This window comes from Hemiscyllium ocellatum, chromosome 7, assembly GCF_020745735.1.
Source record: "Hemiscyllium ocellatum isolate sHemOce1 chromosome 7, sHemOce1.pat.X.cur, whole genome shotgun sequence".
NCBI lineage: Eukaryota > Metazoa > Chordata > Chondrichthyes > Orectolobiformes > Hemiscylliidae > Hemiscyllium > Hemiscyllium ocellatum.
In genome coordinates this window covers 65,670,284-65,694,615 of record NC_083407.1, presented here as the reverse complement: position 1 = coordinate 65,694,615, position 24,332 = coordinate 65,670,284, and the positions used below count along the sequence as shown (strand labels likewise).

The following is a 24,332-nucleotide window of genomic DNA, read 5'->3' as shown; positions in this document are numbered from 1 at the left end:
ATTTGATCCTAGTGCCAAGAATCTTGACTGTTCATTAGGAAAAAAACTGATGGCCTAACTTGTCACTTTGGCTACAGAGGATAAAACTCTCCATTGGTTGGAGTCGTTTGAACACAAAGGAAGATGGCTATAGTTGTTCAAGATCTACCTTCTCAGTTTAGCCAACCTGTTCAGATGTATTGTGACACACCTCTGAAGCAGGTGGTTCTTGAACCCAAGCTTTACTTAACCAGACGTATGGACACTACTCAAACTGTTCAGAGATGATTTTACACATCATTGGAACACAAGAGACTAGAATCCAGATCTCTTGGACAAGAGGTAGTGACACTACCAGTGTGTCACAAGATCCCTTCTGGGGAGATGGAATATTTTATAATCAACCTATACAGAGATGTTACTACACATCTCTGCAGCAAGTGGGACTTGAACCTGCCTGCATTTCCTGCTTTATTACCCTTTATTGATATTCATGAGTACAAGGACGAGTGAGTTTTGAGAAGATTTGTAGCTCAAATTGAGGTTCTGGATGTAGGTTTGCTCGTTGAGCTGGAGAGAGCTACCCTTAAAAGGTTCTACTTACTAGTTTCTTTTCCAGATTCCTGACTTTGACTACTTAGTTGATATCAATATGAACAATATACAGCATTTCAATTTACCTCTCCATATGTTAAAGTAACTTCAGTACAGAAGTAGTTTATTGGTTTGTTCCTTTGCTTGTACTTACCTGTCAGTTTACCTTCTCAACTCAGTGCTCTCCAGGAAGTCATTGACCTATTTGACCTTGGCATTAGACCATAAGATATGGGAACAGAATTAAGTCATTCACCTCATCAAGTCTGCTCTATCATTCAATTCTGAATAAGGTAACACAGCATACTGGATCCACATTTGTGATTGCTGAAACACCTTTCTGCACCCAGCTACAGAATCACATCATTATTACTTTTCCCAATCTCCTTTCTGCACCAACGTCCACCCCCAGCCATGTATACCTGAGCTTATGCTACTGAATTTACTATTTAAATTCATGATCAATAAGCCGCTACTCCTGTGCTGAAGTCACTTTCACATATGGGGAGACTAATGAAACATTTTAATTTTCATTAAACTTTCATTATTTAAAATCCTTAGATTACAATTCATTTAAAATACAAACCTATTCAGTTTTATTATCGCTTGGTGTTTAACTTCAAACTTTATCAAGACATGACAAATTCATTAATCATTGATTTATTTACGATCAATGATGGAATCGGCATCAGACAATAAGTGATTTGTCATCATAAAAACTAATTTAGTTGATCAATACAATATCATAGAATCCCAATTGCGGAAGCAGGCCATTCAACCCAAAGAATACACACCATCCCTAGGAAGGACACTCCATCCGGAGCACTGCTAGCCCTATCGCTGTAACCCTGCATTTCCCACGGCCAATCCACCATGCCTGCACATCTATGAACACTATGGACAATTTAGCATGGCTAATCCACCTAACCTGCAAATCTTTGGACCATGGAGGAAACTGGAGCACCACAAGGAAACCTACAAAGACAAGGGGAGAATATACAAACCGCACACAGAGACTCATGAGGCAGGAATCCAAACCAGGTTTCGAGCCGGTCAGGGAGCAATGCTGACAACTGAGCCCAATATAGTTGATTCATTTAGATTCAATTACGTTTACAAGTATATTCAACCCAGCTGCGTTCCATTTCTCCACTCTTGACTGTTTGTAGTGATATAACTTTGATAACACTATTTGCCTTTCCCAGCCTCTGACTCTCTTGGCACACTGTTCTGCTTCTATATATCCAGTTTCTACTCTCTTGACTCCCTATGAGTCTCTGCTTTACTCCCACTCATTTATATCCAGCCAAGTAACAGCTTTTAAGAATGACAATTTGATCAGTTCAGTTGCCATGCAGTTTATGTAGCCTAGACCACACCTATGTTGCTAATTGAAAGATTTTCTACGGAAGTTAGGAAGATCGAGAATTAGTCGTTTTGACTCCGAGAAAACGATTGTTATCTGAATCCTGAAGAAGAGCTCATATGCCTGAAACATCGATTCTCCTGCTCCTTGGATGCTGCCTGACCCGCTGTGCTTTTCCAGCAACACATTTTCAGCTCTGATGTCCAGCATCTGCAGTCCTCACTTTCTTCTAATCAATATTTGTAGTTGCTTTAAGATGTTTCTCCCAGCAATTTATGTAAAACCCCGTTTTTTGAAATTTGCAGAGGAGTTTGTAGCACCGTGATAATTGTAGGTCCATGATATTGGCACTACACAAAATTATAAGGTAAGCAAAACTTGTGAACTGAAGATTCTTTATGTACCTCCTCAAAAGTCAAATCTCTGCTATTCTCCTCCATCAACGTGAAAGTTGGCTACAGTAATACTGTAGTTATCAGCAGTCCAGCTGCTTTTGTAGTAGTGCTCTCTGCATCATATCTGATAGCAGTATCTCTGTGGATGTAACTTCTTTTTTAAAATCATGTAGTCACTGGTTTGGTAAGCACATTACCCAATTTTCTAATTATCCCAAGCCTGCTCTTGCTTCACTCTCCTTTCTTAGCTAGGTTTCTTGCTCATTTGAATGAAACATTAGCATGTTCGATAACACATTCAGTCTTTTTCTCATACCTAATCCCTCTTTCCAACCAAATGTTGGATGCTTTATTGCTACAAGGCTTAGACATTAAGCAAAAGGTGAAAAAATATATATGAGTTAATTTAGTAAAGCAGCAGTGAGTATGTGAACTATACAGAAAACAAACTTTACTACAAGGAAAACTAACAAGGATTCAGATGCAGGATCACAGTAGCAATTTTGACATGTCAGTATGCAAGTTAAATGACTGAAAAATGCTATGTTGTAACTAGATATCTGCTTGAAAATTCAAAACTGATACAGACTTATATATATACAGTATTAAAAATGTAAGGCAAGTGCAAACTGTTTGAATTCTGTAAGAATGAGTGAGCGGACACAAGTCGAAGATGTACACAGTTGGAGGCAAACTTTTTGTAAAAAGCATCCGAGCAGCCTGACAGCTATTTAGCCAAGTACAATACGTACTTCATGTCCTGCCTCTCTTACAAAAGAATATATTATACAAACAGCACTGCTATTCACTTGTTTATTAGAAGAAATATGCCTTTTACATATTCTGAAATTAAACAGTAGAAAATGGTCTTCCAACAATGATTAGAAATGAACATTTGATTTGCATGCCACTATAACTATTAATTGTTAGAATTCAATTTTGGCAGCAATCAAAATTGAAGTACCATGTATGCATTACTAACACAAACTGTATGTAGCTTAGAGTTGTTATTTGCAAACCATTCATCAGCCTTTATCTGTATTGAATTTTCAAGCAGATTCCGGGCAACACAGCATTTCTCAGTAATTTAACATTGATAGTGCAGGAAATAAGAGCAACTTAAGCTAACAAACTTTATCTCCTAGCAGAGAGAATGATTTATTTCAAATATGGTTACAAGCATTCATAACTAAATAGGAAAGAACTTATTGAATTGAAACCATCTCCTCCTGGATACACATTTTGTTCAGCACTTGAAGCCAGGCTTTCAAGTCACGTGGCTTTATGAAGTCTAATTCACTCTCATGAAGCCGAACAAATAACTGGCTACTTACTCTGCTACTGCCAGTAGCACCTCTGTAAAAATAAAAGTCCCAACTGGCATATTGTTAGTTTTTTTTAAATATGCAAATCTCTCGAGTCCAACAAGAAGAAAATCTAAGTGGATTGCTCAGGAGATTACTCTACAATTGAAGCTCCAAACACAAAGACGCACATGTTGGGTGTACATGGCAGGAATTCAGATGGCATCAGTGCACTGTGTCACACCCCTGACAGCCAGCACGTAGGAAAGAAAAGCCAGTTGTCACTAGATTTAGTAAAAGAGTGAAACCTCACAAATTATCATGTAACTCTACACTACCCATATCAATGTCTTTGGATGCTCAAGTAACCATTCAATCAATGTCCCCAACTCATACACATTTAACATCAACTGATACAACTAACATCACTCAGGTCTTAGTATAAAAATATTATCTTATATGTAAATCAATCAGATGTTTGGGATACCAAAGAAGTAAATTTCTTGTAAATACACATTCATGCTGGTTTCGGGAGGAAGTCCCTCTTCGGACATATCTATCACTGTTGAATTGCACCACTGCTGAATGGGATGGATTCAAAACAGTGCGAGCAGCCCAAAACTGGGTACACCCAAATTCCTGTGTGCAGAATTGAATTCCAACACAATCAGTAACCTCAGGACTCGACATCTCTTTTCAGCTTACCATTGAGACAGGCATCAACTATGGTTCAATGGGAAGTGTTGAACAGAATGCCAGGAGCAACACCAGACATTGAAAACACGAGTGCCCAAACTAATAAAGCTATGAACTAGGATAAATTGTATGCCCTATAGGCAGAGCTAAGATAATCTATAAACAACAGGTATGGACAAACCTTTTCAGCCCTATTACAAATCGTGAATGGATTTGGGCAATTAAATAACTAATGAGAGGGAGTGACTCCTCAATATCCTCATCTGTAATGATATCAAAGCACAGCACACAAAAGCAAAAGACAAGACTAAAGCATTTGTTGCCATATTTTGGCAGATGTGCAAGTTGCTGACCCATCTTGACCTTCTCCTGAGAACTCCTGTATCACAGCTTCAACTTACTCCACATGATATCAACAGCCACTGAATGCAATGAAAGAGCAAAGACAATGAACATCAACAGCTACGACACTCTAATCTACTTGACAGTGTGACAAATTGACAATGTGGACATATACAGCCTGTTCCCAAAAGGTTGGGAGAATGCAGTCATTCAACTAGTGCATCAGGATCAGCAAAATACTGAGTGGTATCATGGACTGTGGTATCAAGCAGCACTTCCTCAATAATGTTCACTCTAAGTTCTGCCTGGAACTCCCTGCTCCATTCCTCAATGCAGCCTTACTCCAAATGGGATGTTGCTGAACAAAGAGACCTTGGAGGGCAGGTTCATAGCTCCTTGAAAGTGGAGTCACTGGTATGTAGGATAGTGAAGAAGGCATTTGGTATGCTTTCCTTTATGGGTCAGAGTGTTGAGTTCAGAAGTTGGGAGGTCATGTTGCAGCTGTACAGGACATTGGTTAGGCCACTTTTGGAATATTGCGTGCAATTCTGGTCTCCTTCCAATCGGAAAGATTTTGTGAAACTCGAAAGGGTTCAGAAAAGATTTACAAGGATGTTGCCAGAGTTGGCGGATTTGAACTATAGGAACAGGCTGGGGCTGTTTTCCCTGGAGCATCAGAGGCTGAGGGGTGACCTCATAGAGGTTTTTAAAATCATGAGGGGCATGGGTAGGATAAATAGACAAAGTCTTTTTCCCTGGGGTGGGGGAGTCCAGAATTAGAGAACATAAGTTTCAGGTATGGGCAGCACGGTGGCACAGTGGTTAGCACTGCAGCCTCACAGCGCCAGAGACCCGGGTTCAATTCCCGACTCAGGCGACTGACTGTGTGGAGTTTGCACATTCTCCCCGTGTTTGCGTGGTCTTCCTCCGGGTGCTCCAGTTTCCTCCCACAGTCCAAAGATGTGCAGGTCAGGTGAATTGGCCATGCTAAATTGCCCGTAGTGTTAGGTAAAAGGGGTAAATGTAGGGGAATGGGTGGGTTGTGCTTTGGCGGGTCGGTGTCGACTTGTTGGGCCGAAGGGCCTGTTTCCACACTGTAAGTAATCTAATCTAGGTAAGTAGGGTAAGATATGAACAAGGCCTAAGGGGCAACTGTTTCACACAGAGGGTGGTACGAGTATGGAATGAGCTGCCAGAGGAAGTGGTGGAGGCTCGGACAATTGCAACATTTAAAAGGCACCTGGATGGGTATATGAATAGGAAGGGTTTGGAGGGATATGGCCAGGTGCTGGCAGGTGGGACTAGATTAGGTTGGGATAAACAAGAGAGCTGAATTCTAGAGGTGAGAGTTACTTATTTTCAGATCAAGGAAGCATTTGACTGAGTGTGTCATCTAGGAGCACTAATAAAACTGAACCAAATGCAAATCATGGAGAAAGTTCTGTAGTGGGTAGAGTCATAAATAGCATAAAGGAATATGGTTATAACTGCTGCAGATCAATAATCTCAGGTCCAGGATCTCACTGTAGAGTTCCTTAAGGTAGCATCCCAAGTAATATTAGTTGCTTCCTTAATCACCTTCCCTCAATCATTGGATCAGAAACCAAATGCTTGGAGATGAATGATAATATCCCTTTCCATTTTATTCCATGGCTCTCAAAAAGGAATTAGATAAACATTTGCAAAAAGAAAAACAGTACTAAAGAAAAAGATCTGGGGAGTAAAACAAGCTGTTTTGCTCTTCAGAGAGAAACATGGGGACTAACAGCCTGTGTCACTTTCTGTGTGGGAACCAATATATTTCCAACAGTAGAGAAACCACTACCCCCTCGAGGTTCAATGGTATTACAATTACTGAATCCTCCACATCAAAATCTGGAGGGTTACCATTATTCTGGTTATTCTGTCTGAACACTGTTTGCAGACTTGAGGATAATCTGCTAAATAACAAGCTGTTCAGCTTATGTCTCTTGTTTCTGAAGCACCTTCATGGAGAATTCAGCATGAAATCTGAATTTCCTGAGGAAGCAGTGTCTACAAAGATCCCAGAGATGATGTTAGTCACACACATCAATACATGCCAGAACATCTCACCTGACCATTCCAAGCCTCATCATTTTAGTCCTCAAGACGTAAGACAGATTGGCCCAAATGTTTTTTCTCTGGAAATTTATCTCCGCAAAAATAAATCTATATTTTTCCTCACCTCTACCTGGTGTGTGCATTTGTGTCATTTACAGGGATAAAAATTCCAATTCCATACTACAATCCAAGTTTGTTAACTAATTTTGCATATTTATTGAAGCTTTGTTTTCTAATAAATCAATAATTTGGAGATTAAAATAAACTTGCTTGATGGATATTTTTAAAATTACAAGTTCAACCTCAAAAAAAAGCACACAGCTGGCCATATCAGAAACCAGGCAGAAAAGGTTAAATTTACATTGTGACACTTGTGCTAGTGGGACAAAAGAAAAACAGTACATTGCTTCCACAACAACAGGAAATGGATTGATAGAATTAGAAGGGAAAATTTGATAAATAGTAGAAGGAAAGAAAGATATAGACTTGTATGGACAGAGCAGGGCTCTTTGGGAACAAAAAAAAACAAGTAGCACGGGTTGACTGGTGTCTGCCATTCCATAATTTCAACGCTGCCATGGGAAGTAGCACTTGTGTCCAAGTGCACCTGTTAGCAGAATTAAAACAGCACGTATACAAATTCAAAAACATTCTGCTTGTCAATCACATATAAACTTTAAGAGGCTGCTTCTGTATCAGTACAATATCTTAAGTTTGAAAAGACACGTATTGGTGTCTCTTTCAATGTGATACATAAAGTTTAAATATAGAATTTAAATAGTTAAAGTTAAAACTTTTTGGTGACAAACACTACACTATAATAAACTCCATATTCCTTCAGCCAATGTAAATATGCATCAAGAATATAGAAGGCAATAGAAAGAAAACAAGACTTCACATCTTTTCTCAAAGACCTATTTGTAAGCATCTATAATGTCAGAATCTCCCATTGTAAAAGTTTCCTGGATTGTGAGGTGGAAGCCATAAGTAAATTCACATGAAAAAGGAGCAGTAGCCATTTGGCGCACTGATTGTGCTCCAACATTTTATAAAAGTATGGCTGGTCTGATGTGATATTATGTTGCCTCCTATATTCTTGACTCCTTTGCATTAAAAGTACATACACATCAGCCTTGTAATAGTCAATAACCCAGCCTCAAGGGCTTCTTGGAGAGGAGAATTCCAAAGACTGATGATCCTCTGAGAAGAAATTCTTCATCTTCATCTTAAATGATGGCACCACTCCCACAATTCAATACACCGTCATAAACCAAAACATGCATTTTCAGATTACAAATGTAGGCAGCTGCACTTGAACTACATTTAAATAGTGTTTAAACAAATTTTAAAAACTATTCAGACCATACGAATACTTTGTAAAGCCAGGATGATATACTTACACTTCATGCAATGTAAAATCTAAACAGTCAGAAAATTCCCCTTGCTCTCAATAAGTAAACAAGTCTAACATGTACTTGTATACGTGCACAATTGCATGGAGAAAATATGAATATATGGAAACACGCTACATATTATGCAGGCAGCCAAGTGGATTTCCAATCAAATCAGATCAATCGTGATCATACTGAATTGTGGAGCAGCCAAATGGCCTTCTTCTGTTTATGATTACTTAATTTCAAAAACAAATTCTATTGAGATCAAGATAAAGCAGAATAACTAGGTAGTCTTATTAAATTGATTTACAAAACTGAGAATGTTGATGCTAATATTGCTGACTGCATCATTCATTCAAGCTAAGATGTGCAGCAAATTTTGTACAAATGGAATTTCCTGTTGTATACATTTAGGCCATGTTTTTAAACATAAATGCATGCCAAAAAAATCTATTTCATTCTTTATCACATTGTAAAGAGAACAGACAAACTAAAGCAAACATTAATTTATGGATTATGACATTGCAAGACGACTATCAATAGCATTTCACTGCAGCTCAATTATGTGGAAAGTTATTAAAAACTTACCAGTTACTATGCCATAGTTGGGTGACTCAAGAACAGCTCCATAGAACTGAATGACGTTCCTATGGCTGAGAACACTCAGAATTTCAGCCTAAGTTCAAAATCAGAAAATACATCATTTAAATAAAAAATAAGGTATTTAATTAATAAATGGTTATTACAATTCAACTGCAGTAATTGTGGGTCTTCAGAAGTTACATATATTAAAAGATACAATATTGCAGCTAAGTGCAAAATGATTGTTTCAAAAGCTCCATATTAATAGCTCAAATTGAGAAAATAAATTGGAGACTGAGGGGGGTATATGACTGAGATGTATAAAATTATGAGGGGCATAGACAGGAATAAACTTTTCTCCTTTGTGGAGGGATCAATGACAGATTTCAAGTAAGGGGCAGGACATTTCAAGGGGATATGAGGAATTACATTTATTCAAGAGGATGGTGGGAATCTGGAACTGACCGCCTGTAAGGATGGTAGAGGCAGGATCCCTCATGACATTTAAGTAGTATGTAAATGTGCACTTGTGATGCCAAGGCAAACAAGGATATAGGTCAAGTGCTGGAAATGGGATTAGAATAGTTAGGTCCTTGTTTTTGACTGGTGCAGACTCAATGTGCTGAAGAGGTACACAAAACATAAAAAAGGAACTATCACTCCATAACATAAATACTTAAGTCCGAGATAGTCACTTGGACCTTAACGCCAGTCAGTAATCCAGTAGAAGCAGGGCTCATTTCCCACCTCAAATCTATCTTGAACACCATTTCTGTACCTCTACGTTCCCTTACTATCTAAGGATTTAGTGACCTCATCTTAAATATACTGAGTGTGTTCTCTGGTGTAGAGTGATAAAGTTTCTCCCCACCTCAGTTCCAAGTGGTTGACCTGCTATTCTGAGAGTGTGACTTTGTGTTCCTGGTTCCCCAGGCAGCTAATATAAACATTTTTTCGGCATCATTGCTATCACATCCCTTAAGAATTTTATGTTTCAAATAGATCAGCTCTCAGTTCTTCTAACGTCCAGGGCATGTAGGCATGATCTTCTCAATCAGCCTTCAGAGATAATTTGTTTATTTCAAGAATTCGCAGGACTCCCGCAAAGGCAGGTTTATTCTCCTTAGGCATGGTAACCAAAACCCTACATTGCAGCCCCAGAAAGGATTTCATCAAGGCCCTATACATCTGCACGAAAGCTTGATTATTCTTATAGTCCAAACTGTTTACAGTATAGGAAAATATACCATTTCTTTCCTAATTGCTTGATAAACCTGCATGGTAACTTTCTGTGGCTTACGTACAAACACACCCAGATATTCCTAAATTTCCTAACAAAGTGGAAAATGTTACTTTGTAACATTACATTCCACCTGGCTTGTTCTTGCCCACGCCCTTAACCTGCAGTTCCCTTTGCAACTACTTTGTGCCCTCCTAACAGTTTACTTTGCCCAGTCAACCGAAAAAAGGCTGGGAAAATGGGAGAGTTACAGTTCTGGTGAAAAGGCAGTTTAGACTAGAAGCTACATGTATTCACATTTAGGGCAGCAATAACATATACCGTGCATGCATTGTGTTTTTTCAACTGAGCAAAAACTTTGGGAACAGTTAGTCCCTGGTGGATTCCCCATGGCAATGTTTTGACGGAGTTAACTTGCTTTGCATCAATTTATATAAACCTTTGTAGCTAACTTTCCATGGTGCATTCTCAATGGTAATGCCTCTATCAAGCAGAGTCCACTTGCCAACCAATCAGAACCCTCTTCTAATGTGGTATAAAATTTTGGTTCCACTTGAAACTTGGTATTCTTCTCATTCTATCCTGATGTATGCAAGTCAAAACCCTTCAACATAATGTCTCCTTTATGGTCATACACAAGATCAGGTTATGTGCCCCACCACAGGGTAATGTAACTCTACAATCCAAGTGAATTAATGTAAAGCAGTGTTTCGATGGTCCAGAGTACAACTGAAGTGTATAGAAAGTGGACTACTGCAACACCAAGTGATACCAATTTCATCAATGTTGAATTCTGAACAAGCTCTTGCAATAGACTTCTGTTACGACTGCTTGATTATAGTATCCATCGAGCCCAACACAACACAAAGACTGCAGAGTTGTTGCATCATTTTCCAACATCTTTCAGACATGTCCCTTATCTTTGAGCCAGGATGCCTTTGAACAAGTTGGTAACCAGAAAACAAATTCATAGGACCATAAGACACAGGAGCAGAAATTAGGGTTATTCAGCACATGGAGACTGTTCCACCATTCAGTCATAGCTTATAAGTTTCTCAACCACATTTTCCTGCTTACTCCCCAAAATCCTTGATCCCCTTGATACTCAAGAACCTACCTCAGTCTTAAATATACTCAATGATCTGTCTTCCATAACTTTCTGTGGCAATGAATTCCATAGATTCACCACTCTCCGGCTGAAGGAATTTCTCCTTATCTCCATTCTAAAAAGTCTTCCCATTACTCCAAGGCTGTGCTCTCAGGTCCTAGTCTCTCCTCTCAATGGAAACCTCTTCTCAACATCAACTCTGTCCAGACCGTTCAGTATTCTGTAAGTTTCAATTAGATCTCCCCCTCATCCTTCTGAACTCCATAGAGTATTGACTCAGAGTTCTCAAATGTTCCTCACACATTAAGCTTTCCATTACTGGAACCATTCTAGTGAGCCGTCTCTGAACACTCTCCAAGGCCAGTATATCTTCCTGAGATATGGGGCTCAAAACTGCGCACAATACTCCAAATATGGCCTGACCAGAGCCTTATAGAGACTCAAAAGTACATCCCTGCTTTTATATTCAAGTCCTCCAAAATAAATACCATCATTGCATTTGCATTCCTAACTATTGACTCAACCTGCAAGTTTACCTTGAGAGAATCTTGGACTAGAACTCCCAAATTTCTTAGCACTTCAGACTTCTGAATTTTCTCCCCATTTAGAAAATAAATTCCTTCTGATTGTTGAGCCCCTAAGATCAACATCTCTTTAGTGGAGCTGAAAGACAGGTTTCTCCTACATCGCCACTCCATAACCACCCGAAGCCTGGAGGAAGAACCCTCGGGACCCTCCAACTCCATGGCATCAGAGTGAATTTCACTAGTTTCCTCATTTCCCCTCCCCCTCCCTTATCTCAGTTCCAACCTTCCAACTCAGCACCACTCTCATGACCGGTCTCACCTGTCCAATTTCTTTCCCACCTATCCAGTCCATCCTATCACCATTACCCTCACCTTCATCTACCTATTGCACTCTCAACTACCTTCCCCCCCAGCCCCAACCCCCTCCCACTTATCTCACCACTCCCTCACAGCTTCATTCCTGAAGGGCTTTTGCCTGAAACATCGATCCTCCTGTTCCTCGGATGCTGCCTGACCTGTTGTGCTTTTCCAGCACCACATTCTTGACTTTGATCTCCAGCATCTGCAGTCCTGACTTTCTCCTACATCAAGCCATTTCCTGAGCTGCCTGTTCCTACTCAGCACAGCTGATTATCTCATGCTGAGCAGGTGCCTCTAACACATCATTTATCCCAAGTGAAGTTACTTATTTTATGCCGGTTCTAGGAATCCAAATTGCAATTACCATAAATACTCAACTAATAGTTGATCTCATGTAAAAGTTGATGCCATATTTTTGGCCAAAAAAATCTGGAATTTTCCATATATCTCATGTAAAGGTCAACATTAATTCTTCACAGGTGAGTTAAAGTATTATCCTGTATATAAATGTTACGATGGGGGAATGCATTTCTTTTTCATGCTGTTATGTGATTAGATGTACAATTCACACCAATTTGGTACAAAAGAGTCAGGTGACCTCATGGAATACAGTCGTATGCCTCATTGAGGTTTTTAAATTTCTTCATTTTGTGTAAAAATGCCCTCCAGAAAATATAAAAAATATACAGCAGTTTAAACTGAAAGCTATTGAAGTTGCAGAGAAGACAAATAACTGTGTAGCAACAAGAGAATTGTGTGTTTCGGAGAAATTTGAGAGAGACTGGAGAATGACATTGCACCAACTTCAGATGATGCTAAAAAAGTGTGCCAACAGAGGTCAACCTAGCAAGTGGCCACAACTGGAGAAAAAAGTTGCTGAGTGGGTACTTAAAAATTGTCACAATGGAAAATGTGTTAATCATGAAGCCAGCCAAATCCATGCATGAAATGAATCAAAGAAGGATGAAACTTTGGATTTTACGGCAAATGCTGTATGGTGCACAAGGTTCATGAGGTGTGACTTAGTGCTTCAGTAGAGAATTAAGGTTGAAAAAAAGCTGCCTGTTGAACTAGAAGATATTACAATTTCACCAGTTAGTAATCAGAAATCAGCAGGAAGATTACAAGTTATCACGCCTATTACTCTTGACATGCTGGAGAATCGGACCTAAACAGTGTTGCTGAACAAAGAGACCTTGGAGTGCAGGTTCATAGCTCCGTCAAGGTGGCGTCACAGGTAGATAGGATAGTGAAAAAGACATTTGGTATGCTTTCCTTTATTAGTCAGAGTATTGAGTACAGGAGTTGGGAGGTCATTGTTGTGGGTGTACAGGACATTGATTAAGCCACTGTTGGAATATTGCATGTAAAGGACATAGAACATTACAGCGCAGTACAGGTCCTTCGGCCCTCGATGTTGCGCCGACCTGTCATACCAATATGAAGCCCATATAACCTACACTATTCCATGTACATCCATATGCTTGTCCAATGACGACATAAGTTGGTGAATCTACTACCGTTGCAGGCAAAGCATTCCATACCCTTACTACTCTCCGAGTAAAGAAACTACCTCTGACATCTGTCCTATATCTATCACCCCTCAATTTAAAGCTATGCCCCCTTGTGTTCGCCATCACCATTCTTGGAAAAAGGCTCTCCCTGTCCACCCTATCTAACCCTCTGATTATCTTATATGTCTCTATTAAGTCACCTCTCAAACTTCTTCTCTCTAATGAAAACAGTCTCAAGTCCCTCAGCCTTCCCTCGTTAGACCTTCCCTCCATACCAGGCAACATCCTAGCAAGTCTCTTCTGCACCCTTTCCAAAGCTTCCACTTCGTCCTTATAATGCGGTGACCAGAACTGTACACAATACTCCAAGTGTGGCCGCACCAGAGTTTTGTACAGCTGCAGCATAACCTCATTGTTCCAGAACTTGATCCCTCTATTAATAAAAGCTAAAACACTGTATGCCTTCTTAACAACCCTGTCAACCTTGGTGGCAACTTTCAAGGATCTGTATACTTGGACACCGAGATCTCTCTGCGCATCTACACCAAGAATCTTACCATTAGCCCAGTACTTTGCATTCCGGTTACTCCGACCAAAAGTGAATCACCTCACACTTGTCCGCATTAAACTCCATTTGCCACCTCTCAGCACAGCTCTGCAGTTTATCTATGTCTCTCTGTACCTACAACATCCTTTGTCACTATCCACAACTCCACCGACCTTAGTGTCATCTGCAAATTTACTAACCCATCCTTCTATGCCCTCATCCAGGTTGTTTATAAAAATGACGAATAGCAGTGGACCCAACACAGACCCTTGCGGTACAACACTGGTAACTGGACTCCAGGATGAACATTTCCCATCAACCACTACCCTCTGTCTTCTTTCAGCAAGCCAATTACTGATCCAAACTGCTATATCTCCCACAATCCCATTCCTCCGTATTTTGTACAATAGCCTACTGGGGAACCTTATTGAACGCCTTGCTGAAATCCATATACACCACATCAACTGGCTTACTCTCATCTACCTGTTTGGTCACCTTCTCAAAGAACTCAATAAGGTTTGTGAGGCACGATCTAACCTTCACAAAACCGTGCTGACTATCCCTATCAAATTATTCTTTTCTAGATAATTATGAATCCTATCTCTTATAACCTATTCCAACACTTTACCAACAACTGAAGTAAGGCTCACTGATCTATAATTACCTGTATTGTCTCTACTCCCCTTCTTGTAATTCTGGTCTCCTTCCTAACAGAAAGATGTTGTGAAACTTGAAAGAGTTCAGAAAAGATTTGCAAGGATGTTGCCAGGGTTGGAGGATTTGAGCTATAAGGAGAGGCTGAACAGGCTGGGGCTGTTTTCCTTGGAGCGTCAGAGGCTGAGGGGTGACCTTATAGAGGTTTACAAAATTATGAGGGGCATGGATTGTGTAAATAGGCAAAGTCTTTTCCCTGGGGTCGGGGAGTCCAGAACTAGAGGACATAGGTTTAGGGTGAGAGGGCAAAGTTATAAAAGAGACCTACGGGGCAACTTTTTCACGCAGAGGGTGGTACGTGTATGGAATGAGCTGCCAGAGGAAGTGGTGGAGGCTGGTACAATTGCAATATTTAAGAGGCATTTGGATGGGTATATTAATAGGAAGGGATTGGAGGGATATGGGCCAGGTGCTGGCAGGTGGGACTAGATTGGGTTAGGATATCAGGTCGGCATGGATGAGTTGGACCGAAGGGTCTATTTCCATGCTGTACACCTCTCTGACTCTAGAATCGAACTGTCAACCAGAAAGGAGGAAAAACAGTATTGGTGAGAACCAATGGCCATGAGAAAAGTAGGTTACTTTAGTTCTTTCTTGAATGGCTGATGACATTAAGTTAAAACCAATGGCTTTCTCAGAGAAACACTTCGCCAAAGGAGAAATACCCAAAGAAATTGTCATCCATTTAAATCCACAAGGCTAGATAGATGAAGTGGATGTACAAAATGGATAAAGGATATTTGGAATTTATGACCTGGTGGACTACACAAGAAAAAGAGTTTACTTGTGTAGGACCAGTTTAGATCATACCAAATGTTTTTGATAACATCTGATCATATATCACTGACATAGCTGTAATTTCCAGTGGACTTACAAGCGTGTTGCAATCAATAGACATTGGTATCAATAAGCCATTTAAAGACACAATGAGAATAAAGTGGAATAACTCGATGATTGACAGAGAAAAAAACATCCACGAAAGGAGGCAGTTTGCAGGCTCCATCACTGTCACTGATCCGAGAATAAATTATTGATTCATGTAAAGAAATAAAAGCTGACACCATTTTCAAATCATTCAAGAAATGTGGAATTTCAAATGCATTGGATGGTACTGAGAATGATTATCTATGAGATGACACAGAAGAAGAGGATGATATGGTATTGCTAACTATAGACAATCAAAATGAAGATGATCCAGACAATGATATCATTCATCCTGATGACTATGAAGCTTTATTTGGTGCTGAAGATGCTGAATAGTGGGATTTTGCAGGATTTTGAATGAACTTTTGAATCTGACATGTCTAATTTAAGATGTAACATGTACTGGTAATTGTGATTTAAAAGCCGTATTATATTTCTACTTCACTTTTATCTACATATAAATAAAGGCTTACTACCAGTAATTCATTTTTGTTTCCATTGTCTTTATCCGGCAATTACTGTAATTTGTTTTTCTTTATTCATTTAAGAGATCAGTTAATGATATAGTATGAATTTTGATGGGCATGAATTTCAGGCCCTCAACAGTAGTATCCATGTAATAGTCGACCCCATAAATGTAACCTTAGAAAGTAGTCTAAAAATTTTGACTATTACTCAAGTGCATAGGCTATTAACAAACTGCACTGTATTTTTCAAATACTGTATAAATACATATGCATTTCAATATCTACAGGTTAAAAGCAAAATACTGCAGAAGCCAGAAATCTGAAACAAACAGAGCACCCTGTGAAAGTCAGCAATCTGGCAGCATCTGTGCACAGAAATGGAGTTAATGTTGAGTCTAGTAGCTCCACAGATGCTGCTAGGCCTGCTGAGTTTCCCAAACACTGTTTGTTTAACAATATCCACAGTACATGGGTAATTGAACTGTTGTAACAGCATCCAGCATATACAGTGTTCCAGACTAATAGTAGTCAACCAAAAGTTTACTATCTTACCACCATTAACTCAGCATAATCCTGACCCGATATGTAGTTGAAAAGGTAATGCAACAGCTGAGATCTAACAAGGCTTCCCACACAGATAAATAAAATGCCACCAAAATCAGCATGCTGTAACTAAATTAAACTAACTGATTGGTTTCAACATACCAGACAAGTGACTTAAAATGCAAATGAAAACCCAGGTCCCAAAAAAAAAACAGAACTTCTGTAATCAGTTGGGACGGAGGGTTGGAGAACAACTATGCTTTTAATGTTTTAAAGATCAGAATAACGTCCATGGATGGCTTTCACCATGCTATATTTTCCATTTTAAGGCTTAGCCTGACAAAATGCTAAAGCAAAGAAGGGATGCATTTTTGATATATTATACACACATGACCTTGTCTTGCTCATCTGGAAGGAGAGCATGCCAGAAGATCTCCAAGATGCCATAACTGTGACTCTCTTAAGGAAAGGAAACAGAAGTGACTGCAGTAACTACAGAGCAGTGTTCCTGCTGTCCACCACAGGGAAATTACAAGAATCCAACTCAAGTACTTCTTCCAGTGGCTGAGGGACCACTATTGGAATCACAATGTGGATTCTGTTCATCAGGAGGCACAGTGGACATGAGCCTCACAGAATGAGGAGTTCAGCAGGCAGCTGTAATCTTCATACATGTCCTTTGACCTCACACAGGTCTTTGACTCTATCCCCTGGGAGGGGCTTTGGAGCATCCTCCTTAATTTGGCTGCCATCATGATTCTCCACCTCCTGTGCAACATGCAAACCTTGATCCTCACCAATAGACCCACCAGACACCCAGCACAATTGCAAACTGGGATCAAGCAGGGTTGTGTCATTGCACCAATGCTCTTCTTTATCCTCTTTTTCTCAAAACTCCGCCCTATCTAAGAAGTTTCCCTATCGGAGTGGAGCATCTCTACAGGACACGTGGGAAACAGTTCAATTTGCATCACTTCTAGTCCTGAACCAAGGCGACCTGGACCTTTGTCTTTAGCTGTAGTAAGCAAAGAATGCCTGCATATACACTCTCTTAGAAAGAGAATTCCACAACATGATGGGGATTCACAAGGGAATGGGAGATTGTGCTTTAGGCTAAACATCAGGGAAGTCAAAGGTCCTAACCAAGTAGCTCCTACTACAAAACTTCTGCAAATCCACTGGCAGGATTGATGCTTCAATTTCAGTGTTTTCTCTCTCAGGTCAATATACCCAATAAAGGCACTGGTTACGGTCAGCTGCAGTGCGTGGAAACAAGACTTCAAAATCAGGCTCCCTAGTCCCAGGTTTAATCATGGCAAGAGGTTACTGGAGGGCACAGAAAACACTTCATGCCCTCAAACATGTTCTCAAAGCATCTATTAGAATATACAACATCCCCACTAACTTGAGAGAATCTTTTGCCTGAGACCACTCAAACTGTAGAAGCATTATCATTTACATGCCAACTATTTTGAACATCTTCAATAGATCCAAGTAGAGGCCAAACACCAACAGTATGAAAATCTGCACATCCCACCCTCCCAACGTTTCAAAAGCCCACCCCCCAACCTGTGGCAGGGTGTGTTTATCCAGACATTGGACAGTTTAATGACCTCACAAACCACAACTCCAGAGTGGAAGAAAGTCATCCTTGATCTTGAGGGACTGTCCAAAAAGAACAATTAGTTCCAACTCATGTGAAGACTGATTGAAATGCAGTTACCTGCAGGATTCAAACTAGTGCATCCACATCTCTGGATTCGCAACTATGCTGCCTTTCTCTGTTTATTAATACAAGAAGACAAAGACAACTAAGACCTTAATCATCATCCCAAAATGCAAACTGCAGATTGCACCACCATTTCAGCATCCAACTACTTCTTAAGTCTCAAGTGCCCTTGCTAGAAGCTACTCACTAGATTAGATTTTTAAAGGAACACCTCTTAATATCTGTCCTACAGTTGAGCTTTGATAACACTGAACCTGAAGCCATTTAGCATGTTGATCCACATGCTGAAATAATTCACATCCTCGATCCCTCTTGCTCAAATCATTTTTTGTAATTCACTACTTTGAAGCAAAGCAGAAAGAAATAATTCCTGCGGGAGTAAAAGAAGTGAAGCAGGTTCCCCTCCCCCATCCTTCAAAACTCTACTGAGTACAGACCCAGAATCTTTAACCACTCCTCACATCTCAAGGCCCAGGATCATTCTTGAAAACCTTCTGTAGACCCCCTCCAATACCAACACATTCTTCATTAGATTCAGGATCCAAACCTGCTCTCAATATTCAAATGCAGTCTGACCAGAGCCTTATACAGCCTCAGCAATGCATCTCTGCTTTTGCATTCTAGCTCTCTTGAAAAGAATGCTAGCATTGCTTTTTGCCTTCCTAATTGCCAACTGAACCTGCATGTAAACCTTAACAGAATCCTGAACTTGGGTTTGTATGTGGACTTGGGTGGGATGCTCTTCAGAGGGTCAATGTAGACTCAATCGACCAAATGGGCTGCTTCCACACTGGAAGGATTCTATGGACCCCCACAGAACTCAACTAGTCACTGGTTGCCATCCTGAAAAAAAAACTCTTTCTCTCTACTCTCTGCCAATCCTCTATCTATGCTGACACCTTGCCCCCAACACCAAGGGCTCTTGTTTTATTTAGCAGTCTCCTGGGCAGCACCTTGTCAAAGGCCTTCTGGAAATCAGTCTGTTCTTATCCTTGTGTCTGTAATGTCTAATAAAACATGAATATAAGTCATCAGAAGGAGAACGACACAACACATAGCACAAACCTTACCTCTTTTTCTATTTTTAACAACTTTTTCACAGCCACCTCTTTGTCTTGAGATAACCATGTTGCTCTATACACACTACCAAAACTTCCCCCGCCACAGTTTTCATGAAATTGTAAATCATCAAACTTGATTTGCAAAAACGATGGACTGAAGGACAACATTGCATACTGACAATTTCAGAATCTGAAAAATATAAAAACAATGAGTTAAATAAAATGCCACCAAAATCAGCATGCTGTAACTAAATTAAACTAACTGATCGGTTTCAACACACCAGATAAGTGACTTAAAATGCAAACGAAAACACAGGTCCCAAAAAAAACAGAACTTCTGTAATCGGTTGGGAAGGAGGGTTGGAGAACAACTATGCTTTTAATGTTTTAATGATCAGAATAACGTCCATGGATGGCTTTCACCAAGCTATATTTTCCATTTTAACGCTTAGCCTTACTACGTTGCCACAATGATGACTTCAAAAGTAATCCACTGGTTGCAAAACACTTTGGATCGTCCCGAGACCAATGCAGGCGCTATATCAAGACAAGTTGTTGCTTTTACAAGAGCCCCTGCGCCCGCTGAGCTTCCAGGGAAACTTATCGTGACGGGGAAGCGCTGTCAACTTGGAGACTGGGTCATTGCTCTGGAATGTGATATACGCAAACTCTCCGCTTCAGAGAAAATAGCAGCGAGTAACATTGATTGGGCAGAGTCCCTCTACAACGCTCTTACGTACAAATTAGACACTTTTTAAAAAAAATTCCACCGATGACTTCCTAAAAAGGAGCAACTTTCGCAAAACTTAATGGCTATTTCCTGAAGTAAAAACACTTCTGGGAAGTGGGAGGAGGTTTTGCCGCAATCTGTCACGTGAGAGCACTGTGCAATGCTGCGGATCCCAGAGTAAATGTGTGAAAAAAAACTCCAACCAGCAAAGTTCATAGGACTCCGAGCCTTACCAGTGATACAAACCACACGATTACATAAGGCCATGAAAAGTACAACCGGCAGTTACTCCAGACATAGTCACAGGAAGTAATCACATCTGTCTGCAGTTTAAAAAAATACATGACCATGAACATTACAAACACAACGTCGACATTCTGTTCAGGATCATTTCTTACCTCCTAATGCACTTACTCCAGCTTCCAACTGGGAGTATAATAGAAACAGCGCTGGGCAAAAATCGCTGCAAACAAGGTGACCAACACCGAAAGACCGCCCCTTCCTCGTCCCTCCTTCCCACCCTGTCAGAGAGAACCAGCACCTCCTACTGGTGAGCCGCACTGTCAGAGAGAACCAGCACCTCCTGCTGGTGAACTGCACCATCAGAAATAACCAGTATCTCCTGCTGGTGAACTGCACCATCAGAAAGAACCAGTGCCTCCTGCTGGTGAGCTGCTTTGTCAGAGAAAGCCAGCACCTCCTGCTGGTGAGCCCCCCTGTCTGAGAGAACCAGCACCTCCTGCTGTACCATCAGAGAGAACCAGCACTTCCTGCTGGTGAGCTACACCATTAGAGAGAACCGGCACCTCCTGCTGGTGAGCCACCCTGTCAGAGAGAGCCAACACCTCCTGCTGGTGAGCAACACCATCAGAGAACCGGCACCTCCTGCTGGTGAGCTGCTCTGTCAGAGAAAGCCAGCACCTCCTGCTGGTGAGCCACCCTGTCTGAGAGAACCAGCACCTCCTGCTGGTGAGCTGCACCATCAGACAGAACCCTCTCCTCCTGCTGGTGAGCCGTGCCATCAAAGATAACTAAAGCCTCCTGCTGGTGAGCTGCACTGTCAGAGCTAACCAACACTAGCATTATATTGTAGGGCATTGAGCATCTCATTAAACCTCACCATGTAACTGACAAAATTTGCTACATTTATATGCAAAAAAATTAGGTTCTGTTTACAACAAAAGGTACGCAGTTGGATTTTTATCCCTATTATGTGAATATGGAAACTTCAAATACAATAGCTGGTGTTTGTGAGGATATGTAGTGATGGCTTATTTCCAGATCTGTAACAAGGGGAGACATACATAATGAAATGGAAAATACTGGTGATGCTGGAAATCTGAAATAGATGCTGGAGGAACACAGCAGGTCTGGCAGTATCAGTGGTGAAAGAAACAGAAGTAATATTTTAAATCCGATATGGCTCTTCTTCAAAACTGTTTGATGTTCAGTTATGAATTCATGGTCTGGGGGAGATAGGAGGAAGTAAATGAGCGTAGGCACTCAACTTCTGCCAGATAGAGATCACCATGCCTGATAACAACATCATAACCCTCATCAGCAGGGTTGAGTTAGACCTGAGAAAACAGAGAGTAGCAAGTTCAAAGGGAGACAATTGGAGTGCATGAGGTGAGCACCAACATCGTGTCAACAGTTCTCAATGAAGAGAACAAGTGCAGGTAAAAGGTCAGAGGGAGATGTTTAGGTGAGAGTACAGGAGCTGGATATAAGGCTCTGTGTGATGGTGAAATGTTAATTAGGTTTTTCTCTGCACATAGTTCTGCCAGACCTGCTGAGCTTCTCGAGTATTTTCTCTTTTTATTTCAAATTTCCAGCAACTGCAGTATTTTATTATTATTTGAGAGAAGGAAGTCTGTCAAAGAAGTGGGCACAGAAGTGAAGACAATGACAAAAGACAATGGGGGTGGCACAGTGGCGTCACAGCGCCAGGGTCCCAGGTTTGATCCCTACCTCGGGCAACTGTCTGTGTGGAGTTTGCACATTCTCCCCGTGTCTGTGTGGGTTTCCTCTGGGTGCTCTGGTTTCCTCCCATAATCCAAAGATGTGCAGGTCAGGTGAATTGGTCATGCTAAATTGCCCATAGTGTTAGGCTCATTAGTCAGAGGGAAATGGGTCTGGGTGGGTTACTCTTTGGAGGGACAGTGTGGACTTGCTGGGCCGAAGGGCCTATTTCCACACTGTAGGGAACCCAATCTAATCCCATGTTGTGCCTATAATTCATTGAGGTGGGAGTATAAAAGGATGAAACGAAATGCTTTGCTGAGTACAGATCATGCAGTATAAGAAGACCAGAGAGTGTAGTGAATACACAGAAAGCGATGAGATTAAAAGGAGAGATGGGAAGGAGGGGGCAAGAATACAGAGGGGGTGGGGGTGTATAATTATTTTTCAAGCTTGCAAGCCTTAACACCTTAAAGGAAGAGAAAAAGTTTCTTGTGAAAGCTTCAAATAAGAATAATAATAAGGTGGAACAGGTGGAGAGGAATTGCCTTAAGTTAGTGTGAGGTACTGCTGGTGGAGAGAGAAGTGAGAGTGTGCATGGCAACCAGCTTGGGCTCAGGATGTGATGAGAACAGCTATCCAAGGATACCTGTAATTCCAGGTGGATTGAAAACATGAAGGATGGAATTTCAGCTGGAATTTGTGTGAGTAAGATGGAGTTGGAGACAGTCACTGAGGAAGGAGATGTGGCTATAAAAGAGAGTTTTGGTAAATATTTTATCAAAGACCAGGAGGAAAATAGAAATCAAAGAAGGTATACAAATGAAAATATTAAAATGGAAATCCCGTCAGAGAGACGAGCAGAACTCCTTCAAAGTAGACACTCCTGGAAGAGAAGTGGCCGTGAATTAAACACTCAAAAAATAATAATAAACTGCAGTTGCTGGAAATTTGAAATAAAAAGAGAAAATACTCGAGAAACTCAGCAGGTCTGGCAGAATTATGTGCAGAGAAAAACATAATTAACATTTCAAGTCCAATATGTCTCTTCAGAATGTTCTGAAGAAGTTATGTGTAATCAATAACCTTGGATTGAAACCCATGTCATTAAAGGGTTAATAGTAATGTAGATATGCAATGATAAGACACAGGAAGAGTACTTGTGAGTGATATTCTTCAGACTGGAGGTGAGTATGTAGCGGTGCTGTATATTGCACCAGTGGTCCCTCAGGGGTCAAAGTTGACACCATGATTCTTTTTGATCTACGTTAATGACCTCAATTTGAGTGTGCACAGCATAATTTCAAAGTCTATATGCCAAACACCGTAACTTAGAAATGTTATACACAGTGAGAAAGATAGTGACAGACTTCAGAAGGATACAGATACACTGGAGATTTGAGTAGATATTTGGCAGATAAAATTTAAGGCACAGAAGTGTTAAGTATTCATTTTCATGGGAGGGATTGTGATAAACTGAGTGGTACCATTTTAAGAGACCAGGGATCTATTTACAATCCATAAATCTTTGAAGGTGAAAGAAGTTTAGAAAATTGTGAAGAGTTTTTATGGTACTTTGGCCTCATAAACAGAGACACAGAGTTCTAAAGCAAAGATATAATGGTAAACCTTTACCAAAATACTGGTTAGATCATTGTTGGAGTATTGTGGCCAATTCTGGGTATCACACTAAAAGAATGACATCCAGGCCTTAATAAAATATGAACAACATTTACCTGAATGTTAACAGAGAGGAAAGATTTCAGTTCTGTGACAGATTGGAAAAATTAGGATTGTTGTTCCTAGAGCAGGGAAAATTAAAGGGAGGTTGAACTGAGTGTTCAAAATTGTGAAGTATTTTAATAAAGCAAGTAGAGAAACTGCTCCCAGTTACAGAAAGGCTAGCAACCAGGGGACACAAAGGAAATAGCATAGGAACCAAAGGGAACATGAGGCAAAAGAAATATGCATTAAGTTGTTATTGAAGACTTTGGAATACTCTGCCTGAAAGGGCGGTGAAGCAGATTCCATTCTAACTTGTAAAAGTAGATTTTATACGTATTTGAATGTGGGAAATGGAGAAATGGCAGTGGTCTTGGATGAAGTGGCTAGCTGTTTCAAGGAGGCAGAATTGAGGACTGCAGATGCTGGAAACCAGAGTTTAGATTAGAG

The 24,332-nt window shown here is 40.5% G+C and overlaps 1 protein-coding gene across 5 annotated transcripts in view; it reads right to left on the bottom strand.

Moving 5' to 3' along the window:
- Window positions 1–20,696, bottom strand: part of LOC132817119 (mitogen-activated protein kinase kinase kinase 20-like) — a 136,541-nt gene extending 115,845 nt beyond the window's left edge. For 2 of the 5 annotated variants that reach the window (XM_060827302.1, XM_060827307.1), the window contains exons 1-3: window positions 20,597–20,696; window positions 19,478–19,658; window positions 8,741–8,828 (exon numbers count right to left, since the gene is read on the bottom strand). In XM_060827302.1, the coding sequence (XP_060683285.1) occupies window positions 8,741–8,828; window positions 19,478–19,636 (247 nt within the window). In that variant the 5' untranslated portion in view covers window positions 19,637–19,658; window positions 20,597–20,696. Of the gene's footprint in view, window positions 1–8,740; window positions 8,829–19,477; window positions 19,659–19,749; window positions 20,092–20,431; window positions 20,450–20,596 lie in introns of those variants that run through there. The other 3 variants (XM_060827306.1, XM_060827303.1, XM_060827305.1) reach the window with 3 other exon arrangements.
- Window positions 20,697–24,332: the final 3,636 nt, after the last annotated feature.